Raw genomic sequence first — 10268 nt, forward strand, 5'->3', positions numbered from 1 at the left:
TTCTCTCTCCACTTATGCCATCTAATTTGCCGTGTGCTTCCAGAGTTCTCTCTTCTTATTTCAGACTGTAAAATGGCACTGATAAGTGCCGACTCTACATGCAACTGCAATGGAAATCATTAAATATTCTCATTTAGGGACCAGTACAGCTGAAATCCACAGTCACAGACATAAGTACTTCAATAAGCAGCATAATTTTAATGTTTTAAAAAATATATTGCTACTCAACATCAATAAACCTCATACGGCATTGATCACAAGTGCAATTCCCCTTCAAGAACGTGGAAGCAGGGACGATGCATTGGTTGCCAAGTACGAATGAAATGCCAAAGCTTTAGACACCAACCAACTACCCTGCCTCCCCCATGCCAATTATCATGATGGCGGATGTAGTCTCTGGAAATAAAATTGAAGACCTCAGAGCAAGATTGCTTAACCAGAGGGACGCCATGAACTGCTGTGTACTTTGCTTCATGGAAACATGGCTATCCGCTGCCATTTGCCTATAGTGGAGCGTGTATCGAGCTTCAGATTCCTTGGTGTCCACATTTCCGAGGATCTCACCTGGTCCCTGAACTCCTCCATCCTGATCAAAAAGGCGCAACAGCACCTTTATCTCCTGTGGAGCATGAAGAAAGCTCACATCTGTCCCAGGATACTGATGGACTTTTACCACTGTACCATTGAGAGCATACTCACCAACCGCATCTCAGTGTGGTATGGCAGTTGTCCCGTATTGGACTGCAAAGCACTCCAGCGTGTGGTGAAAACTGCCCAGCGGATTATCGGCACCCAATTGCCCATCATTGAGAACATCTATCATAAACGCTGCCTGGGCAGGGCGAAAAGCATTATCAAGGATGCATCTCACCCTAACCATGGACTTTTTACTCTCCTCCTGTCTGATAGGCGCTACAGGAGCCTCCGCTCCCGCACCAGCAGGCACAGGAAGAGCTTCTTCCCTGAGGTTGTGACCCTGCTGAACCTCACATCACAGCGCTAAGCAGTATTGCACCCATATTGGACTGTCTCAGTACTTTTATATTTGTGTGCTGTAGCACTTTTTATTCATAGTTATTTTGTAAATAACACTATTCTTTGCATTTCTGGTCAGATGCTAAATGTATTTCATTGGCTTTGTATCTGTACTCGGCACAATGACGAGTACAGATACAAAGTTTAATCTAATTTTGAACATAGCGCTACAGACCGATGGCTTCAGCTTTCTCCATAAAGACAGGTCAACTCAGTTTTTTAAAGATAGCAGGTGGAGTATGCTGTATCATTAACTCTTTTTTGTCTGCCGAGGGACTTTTCCACCATCCTGGTTGCGGTGTAGATTCCACCTCAGGTCAACAATAGGCAGACACCGGAAGAGCTGGGCTTCATAGTCAGCAGGCAACCTGATGCCTTCCCTATCATTGCAGGAAATTTCAACCAGGCCAACTTGAAGAAATCTCTGGAAAAACTACCACCAACATGTCACCTGTGGTACACACTTGACCACTGTCATACCACCATCAAGAACGCTTACTGCGCCATTGGAAAGCCCCATCTCTTGGCTGTACTTCTACTTCCAGCGTATAGGCAGAGACTGAAGATTGCAGCACCAGTGGTGAGGACCAAGATGGCATGGCTGAGGGAGGCCAGGAGCACTTACAGGACTGCTTTGAATCGGTGGTCTGGACAATGTTCCGAGATTCATCTTTGAATCTGAATGAGTATGCCACAGTTCTTACTGACTTCATCAAGACCAGTGTGGATGAGTGTCTGCCTTCGAGAACGTACCAGACATACACAAGCCATGAACGATCAAGGAGATTTGTAGTCTGCTGAGTGCTATATCTGTGGCACTTAAGACCGGTGATCCAGAACCATACAAGCAGTTTTGGTATGACATATGGAAGGCTATTTTAAGATCAAAAAAAAATCCCATTGAGGTCATTGACAGAATTGGATGCATATCAGATCTGGCAGGGTTTGCAGGCCATTTCTTCCCAGAAAGCTGAACGACTGTGATGCTTCCGGGTGAGTTCAACACTTTTTATGCATGCTTTGAAAACAAGAATGAAACTTCACCTGTGCCAATCCATGCAGCATCTGGGGACCCTGTGATCTCTATCTCGGAGGCTGATGTCAGGACACCTTCCAGAGGATGAACCCTTCCAAGACATCAGGGCCTGATGGTGTACATACTTGATAGGAGTCTGAAAACCTGTGCCAACCAACTGTGTTCAAGGACAACTTTAATCTCTTACTGCTGCAGTTGGAGGTCCCCACCTGCTTCAAAATGACGGCAGTCATACCATGATCAAGAAGAGCAAGGTGAACTATCTCGATGACTGTTGTCCTGTGGCACTCATATCTACTGTGATAAAAGTTCTTTGAGAGGTTGGTCATGGCTAGAATCACCCCACCAGGGAAAGGGTTCCTCTTGTCTTCACCTATCACCCTACTATCCTCTTTGTCCAGCACATAATTCTCCACCGCCATCTCCAATGTGGTTCCACCTCCCAGTACATCTTTCCCTCTTCTTCCCCCCCCCCACCTGTTTTCCACAGGGATTGCTCCCTACATGACTCCCTTGTCCATTTGTTCCACCCCACTGATCTCCCTCCTGGTACTTGCCCCTGCAGGCAGAACAAGTTCCACACCTGCCCCTACTCCTCCTCCCTCACTACCATTCAGGGCCCAAGCAGTCCTTCCAGGTGAGGCAACATTTCACCTGTGAGTCTGTTGGGATCATCTACTGTATCCGGTACTCCCAGTTGGCCTCCTGTAGATCAGTGAGAGCCAACGTAGGTAGGGAGACCGGTTCACCAGTAAAAGTGGGATTTTCTAGTGGCTACTCATTTCAATTCTACTTTCCATTCCCATTGCAACATGTCGGTCCTTGGCTCGTCAACTGCTGCAATGAGGCCACACTTGGGTTGGAGGAGCAACACCTAGTATTCCAACTTGATGACTGCCCCCCTACCTTCACTGTTCTCCATTCCTATTTCCCTCTCTCACCTTATCTCCTTACCTGCCCATCACCTCCTGGTGCACCTCCCTCTTCCATTGCTTCCATGGTCTTCTGTTATCTCCTATCAGATTCCCCCTTCTCCAGCCCTTTATCTCTTTCACCAATCAACCCCAGCTCTTTACTTCATCCCTCTCTCCTGGTTTCACCTTTAACCTACTACCTTGTACTTCTTCCCTCCCTCACCTTCTTACTCTGACTTCTCATTGCTTTTTTCCGTCCTGATGAAGGGTCTCGGCCAGAAACAATGACTGTACTCTTTTCCATAGATATGCCTAGCCTGCTGAGTTCATTTCCATGAGTCCAGCCATATGTTTGTTTGTCCTGATTCCCACTAATTTCTGTTTCACTGGGGCTTTGATGGCACACACAAATGTCATACTGATGTGAAGATTAGTATCTCTCCTCTCCCCTGTGGATTTCATCTCCTTTCTATGTTTGAATCAAAGCTGTGGTGTTGAATGGCCCTGTGCGATTGAGTGTCTAGAAAATGACAGGAGGGTTTATTTGGAAAACAATCTTCTCGCAGTAAGTGTCATAGCCGTGGGACTGGAGGGGAGCTATGACACAGTGTTAATACAGAGCAACACACACAAAATGTTAGAGGAACTCAGCGTGTCAGACAGCATCTATGAAGGGAAATAAACAGCCAATATTTTGGCTGAGATCTTTCATTAGTGCAGAGTTAAGACCCCACACATTAAAACCATACTTTTGTTTGGTTTTGATGCTTTCCCTGAAATGGAAAGTGATTCATTCTCCAGCATGTTGTTATGAATGTACTTGCTGTGCAGTAGAAATAAGACTTCTGACAGTGATCCTTCGATTTCATTTTGTCCCTGACTAGGCTAGATGAGGTGAAAGGAATGGCAAATCGGATCATCAGCATGAGAGAACAGCTGGTATCAAACCTGAAGAAGGAAGGCTCGATCCACAACTGGCAACACATTACAGACCAGATTGGAATGTTTTGCTTCACGGGACTCAAACCAGAACAGGTAATTCCAAGTGGAGAGGTTGTGGAGGCAGATGTTGGTAAGAGCTCAGACAAAGTTAAGAATCATAAGGTTGAGAATGATCAAAAAGGGTGAATACAGGACAGAAGGTGTTGTATCTGAATGCGTACATTATATGGAATAAGTTAGTTGAAGTTGTAGCACAGTTGAAGATTGGCAGGTATGATGCTGTAGGCATCACGGAATCATGGCTGAAAGATTAGAGCTTGGAGCTTAATGTCCAAGGATACACATTGTATCGAAAGGATAGGCAGGAAGGCAGAGATGGTGGCATTGCTGTGTTGGTAAAAGTGAAATCACATCATTAAAAAGAGGTGACGTAAGGTCAGAAGGTGTTGAATTATTGTAGATAGAACTAAGAAACTGCAAGGGTGGAAAAAAAACACCCAAACAGTAATTAGCATGTGGCGTACAAACTGCAAAGGAGGTAGAAAATCCTTGCCAGAAGGACAATGTTATGATAGTCATTGGGGGAGGGATTCAATAGCCAATAGGTGCAGGAGTAGGCCATTCGGCCCTTCGAGCCAGCACCGCCATTCACTGATCATGGTTGATCATCCAATATGCAGGTAGACTGGTAAAATCGGGTTGGTACTGGATTACAGGAAGGGGAATTTTTAGAGTGTCTGTGAGATGGCTTTTTAGAGCAGCTTGTGGCTGAGCCCACTAGAGGATCAGCTATTCTAGATTGGGTGTTGTGCAATGAACCAAATTGATTAGAGAGCTTAAGGTAAAAGAACCCTCAAGGGGCAAGTGGTCATAATATGACCAGTTTCACCCTGAAATCTGAGGAGAAGCTAAAGTCAGATGCATCAGTATTACAGAGGAGTAAAGGGAATTACAGAGGCATGAGAGAGAGAACACTGCAGGAATGACGGCAGAGCAGCAATGGCTGGAATTTCTGGAAGCAATTCAAAAGACACAGGATATGTACATCCTCAAGTATTCTACAGGAAAGATAACACCATGGCTAGCAAGAGAAGTCAAAGCTAACATAAAAAGAAAGGAGGGGAGGGGTGGAACAACTTGCCCGCCCATCGCCTCCCTCTGGTGCTTGTCCCCTCTCGCCCACTGCTTTCTTTCTTCCATGGCCTGCCTTCTGTCTCTTTCACCGACCAATTTCCTAGCTCTTTGCTTCATCCCTCACCTCTGTTTCACCTATTGCCTGCTGTTTCTCTCTCTCCCTCCCTCCCCCCACCTTTCAAATCTACTCCTCAGCTTTTTTTCTCCAGTCTCCAGCATTTTGTGCATGTTGCTCAGATTTCCAGCATCAGCAGATTTTCTCTTGTTTGTGAGTGGTGAAAGACCTTGATAGAGTGGATGTGGAGAGGATATTTCTTATGGTGGATACAGCCTCAGAACAGAGTGCATGAGGAATGAGGAATTTCTTTAGCCTGAGAATGATGAATCTGAAATTCTTTCCCACAGGCAGCTGTGGAGGGCAAGTCTTTACATATATTTAAGGCAGAGGTTGTTAGATTGGTCAGGGCATGAAGGGATATGGGGATTATGCAGGAGATTAGGGCTGAGAGGAAAATTGGATCAGTCACATTGAAATGGCAGAGCAGACTTGATGGGCTAAATACCCTAATTCTGCTCCAATATCTTTTTGGTCTTGTGGACAATGATTTGTTCAGAGGAGTAATCTGTCACTGCAAAATATGCTAGGGTGGAGGAATGGAAGACCATTAGAACAGGAATGCAGTCAAGCCATACAGACTGAATGGGATCAGTCAGTAAAGGAACTGAAAAATCCAGATTTAAACTTTGATGGAATAGCAAAGGTATCCAGAAACCTGGCTGCTAGAGATTGGGGCAGGTAAATGAGTAGAGCTGAGATTTTAAAAAAATTCAAAAACCATAACACTGCATCCTTTAAAAGAGCAGTATTAAATGTTTCAGTTTAAAAGAATTCTGTTCATGCCTCACCCTGTTTGTCCTTGCAGCATACGCCAGGATTTTGTCATATTTCATGTAGATGTTGTAACTTTTTAAATGTGACATAAATATAATAGAAATCCATTGTACCATTTTAATGGGATATTTTAATTGAATCATTTAAAACACTTACGCTTTTCAAATACTTTAACGGTCAACTGGTTAGTAAGGCTGAAGATGAAGCATAGGAAAATATATTTCTGAATTTTACATTAAAAATTAGTTGCTAGGAGAGTAAGAATGATTTGTTTGGGGCTCCCAGTTTGCTCGGTGAAGTGTAGTATAAACTTGGTCATCAGGAATGAAATAATTGTAGTTATTTGTTGCTGCCGGACCTACACTGGAACTCAATCATACCTGGTATTTTACCTGCAGGTAGAGCGTCTGACGAAGGAATTCTCCATTTACATGACAAAGGATGGCCGCATTTCCATTGCTGGAGTCACCTCTTCCAATGTCGGGTACCTAGCACATGGCATCCATCAAGTCTCCAAATAATGCACCCAAGAAAGAGTCAAAACATGAAGGGGGAGGAGGGTGAAGAAACTCATCTTTCAACCACAGCCAGAGACCAGTCAGTTTGTACAGTATGATATTGTGAAGTATCTTGTGGATATTATTGAATCATCTTGGCTGACAAAGAGCAGGGTTGGGAGGAGTGGTAAATCGCCTGAAGTCTACCTTGTAAACTAATGGAGACTTAGTGAGGTTTTGTCTCCTCAACCTTGTCTGAAAGCATGGGTTTGAACAGCAGAAACCATTCTGTTCCCTGTGCTGTTTTTCTACGGTCAGCCCCTTGTACCCTGGGTATTTTTCAAACCGCTGCCCTGTTTCCATTTTCTCTCTTTATTTTGCTTCAGTTATCAGAGAAATACTCAGCTGTTTGTTTCCTTTTGATCTGCTTTAGCACGGTTACACAAATAACTTGCACATTGTTGGTAGCTGCTTTCAATATTGGGCCATTCTAGGTATACTGTAAGCAGGTAAAGGTCAGCAGTATGTTCGTAAGCATAATTGCTTAGCTTCATACTTGTCAGCATGATATGCCTGTAGAAAATGAATTGAACGGTTCTTCTGGTCAGTAATTGTTCGACATCCTTTTAATCATGCTCTGTGGGTAGCTGTTTGGAATGCCCCTTACCAATAGGTACCTGTCATGGTAGAATGGTTAATTGCGTGTTACATTTGGCTGTGTTGCTTTTAAAAATATTTGGCTCAGATTTGCCAAGGGGCGGTGCTGTTATGGACAGTACAAGAGATTCAAAACTGCTCTCTGTAGATGGTACAAGGCTGTGGAAGCAAGTTTAGGCTCGCTGTCAGCTGGTAATCCTGATTTTAAAAAGTCTTAGACCTGTATTGAGAGGCTCAATAAAGCAATTATACTTCCACGTGTGTCTAGCATTCTGCTGAATTAGTTTGAACTGACTGCACGTAGCTGCTGATTAATTCTTTTGCAGTACAAGTCAGGATATTAAACAGTCAGAAGCATTTGAAACCAGAAGAAATGATAATGGGGTCAGAACAAGCCCCATTCCATAAGAATTTGGCCTCTTGGCCCATCGAGTCTGCTTTGCCATTCCGTCATGGCTGATTTATTATCCTGCTCAATCCTGTTCTCCTGCCTTCTGCCTGCAACCTTTGACCCCCTGATTATTGAAGAACCTATAAACCTCCACCTTAAATGTACTCACAGACATTGCCTGCACAGCTGGCTGTGGCAAGGAATTCCAGATTCACCGCCCTCTGGATAAAAAATATTTGCCTCATCTCTGTTCTAAATTGACGATCCTCAATTTTGAGGCTGTGCCCTCTGGTCTTATAGGGAACGTCCTCTCTACATCCACTCAATCCAGATCTTTCAATATTTGATAGGTTTCATTGAGGTACCGCCCCCCACCCCCCACCCCCTTTAAACACTCCTATGTTAACCCTTTCCTTCCTGGGGTTATTTTTGTGGAGCTTCTCTGGATCCTCTCTAATGTCAGCACATTCCAAAACTACTCTCAGTACTCCAAGTGTTGAAGTTTTAGTGTCACATGCTTGCTTTTGCATTCTAGTATTCTTGAAATGAATGCAAACATTGCATTTGCCTTCCTTACCACCAACTCAACCTGCAAGTGAACCTTTAGGGAATCCTGCACAAGGACTCCCAAGTCCCTCTGCACCTCTAATTTTTGAATTTTCTCTCCATTTACAATATAGTCCGTGCCTTTATTCTTTCTGCTAAAGTACATGACCATACACTTCCCTACACTATATTCCATCTGCCACTTCCTTGCCCATTCTCCTAATCTGTCTAAATCCTCCCGCAGACACCCTGATTCCTCAACACCACCTACCCTTCCACCTATCTTTGTATCATCCACAAACTTGGCCCCAAAATCAATTCATTCATCCAAATCATCGACATATAACATGAAAGGGAGCAGCCCCAACATTGACCCTAACAGAATGCCACTAGTCACTACCAATGAACCAGAAAATGCCCCCTTTATTCCCACTCTTTGCTACCTGCCAGTCAGCAAGTTTCCATCCTTTCTAGTACCTTTCCCACAGTACCATGGGTTCTTGTGTTGTTAAGCAGCCTCGTGTGGCAATTGAAAATCCAAATAAACAACATCCTTGGACTCCTTTCTCTATCCTGCCTGTTATTGCCGCAAAGAATTACAACAGATTTGGCAGGCAAGTTTCCACTTTAGAAAACCATGCTGAGTTTGGCCTATTTTATCATGTACCTCCAACTACCCCAGAACCTTAATAGACTCCCAACATTTTCCAACCACTGAAGTCAGGCTAACTGGCCTATAATTTCCTTCCTTTTGTCTCCCTCCCTTAACAGTAGTATGGCATTTGCAATTTTTTTTAGTTCTCGGGTACTAGCTAATGCCTCCATAATCTCTTCAGCTACCTGTTTCAGAACTCTGATCCAGGTGACTTAACCTCCTTCAGACCTTTCAGCTTCCCAAACACCTTTTCCTTAGTAATAGTAATGACGCACTTCTGCCCCCTGACATTCTTGCATTTCTGGCTTTCTTCTAGTGTCTTCCACAGTGAAGACTGACACAAAATACTTTAAGTTAATCCAACATTTCTTTGTCCCTCATGACTACCTCTCCAGCATCATTTTCCAGTGGCCCGATATCCACTCTCATCTCTATTTTACGTATATATTGGAAAAAAATTTTGTATCCTCTTTTATATCACTGGCTAGCTTACCTTCATATTTCATCTTTTCTCTCTTTTTGGCTTTTTTAGTTACGTTCTGTTGGTTTTTTAAAAGCTTCCCAATCCTCCAACTTCCCACTCATTTTTGCTCTATTATATGCACTCACTTTTGCTTTTATGTGGTCTTTGAATTCCCTTGTCAGTCACAGTTGCCTCATCCTTCCTTTAGAAGACTACTTCATTGGGATATATCTTTTCTGCACCTTCCAAATTTCCCCCAGAAACACCAGCCATTGCTGTTCTGCTGTTATCTGTGCTAGTTCCCCCTCAAGCCTCTGTAATTCCCTTTATTCACTATAATACTAATAGATCCGATTTTAGCTTCTCCTTCCCAAAATGCAGGGTGAATTCTATCATATGATTACTACCTCCTTAAGGATTCCTTTATTTTAAGCTTAATAATTAAATCTGGATCAATGCACACCACCCAGTCCAGAATTGCCATCCCCTAATGGGCTGAAGTACAAGCTGCTCTAAAAAGCTGTATCATAGTCATAGAAAACTATTAACACAGAAACAGGCCCTTTGGCCTATCCAGTTCATGCTCAACCATTTAAACTGCCTAGTCCCATCGACCTGCACCTGAACCATCGCCCTCAATATCCCTGCCATCCATGTACATATCAACATTTTTCTGGAATATTGAAATCAAAATTGCATCTACCATTTGCGCTGGTGGTTCATTCCACACTCACCACTTGAGTGAAGTTTCCCCTCATGTTCCCCTTAAACATTTCACCTTTCACCCTTAACCGATGACCTCTAGTTTAGTCGTACCCAACCTCAGTGGGGGTGGGGGAAAGCCTGCTTGCATTTGCCCTATCAAAATCCCTCATAATTTTGTATACTTCTATCAAATCTCTCCTCAGTCTTCCATGTTCAAGAAAATAAAGTTCTATCCTAGTTGGTCTTTCCTTATAACTCAGGTTTTCCAGTGCTGCCAACATCCTTGTAAACTTTCTCTGTATTCATTCAATCTTATGTATATCTTTTGTGTTGGTATGTGTCCAAAACTGCACACAATACTCTAAATTAGGTCTCACAAATGTGCAACTTCAATATAACAT

The 10268-nt window shown here is 43.4% G+C and overlaps 1 protein-coding gene across 1 annotated transcript in view; it reads left to right on the plus strand.

Annotated features, from left to right (window-relative positions):
* The window catches only part of got2a (glutamic-oxaloacetic transaminase 2a, mitochondrial), a 31199-nt gene extending 23837 nt beyond the window's left edge, over positions 1 to 7362 (plus strand). Inside the window, exons 9-10 of the mRNA XM_063066587.1 lie at positions 3870 to 4020; positions 6352 to 7362. Coding sequence (XP_062922657.1) covers positions 3870 to 4020; positions 6352 to 6474 — 274 coding nt within the window. The 3' untranslated portion in view covers positions 6475 to 7362. The remainder of the gene's footprint in view (positions 1 to 3869; positions 4021 to 6351) is intronic.
* Positions 7363 to 10268: the final 2906 nt, after the last annotated feature.

The sequence above is a fragment of the Mobula hypostoma genome, chromosome 14, assembly GCF_963921235.1.
Source record: "Mobula hypostoma chromosome 14, sMobHyp1.1, whole genome shotgun sequence".
Classification (NCBI taxonomy): domain Eukaryota; kingdom Metazoa; phylum Chordata; class Chondrichthyes; order Myliobatiformes; family Myliobatidae; genus Mobula; species Mobula hypostoma.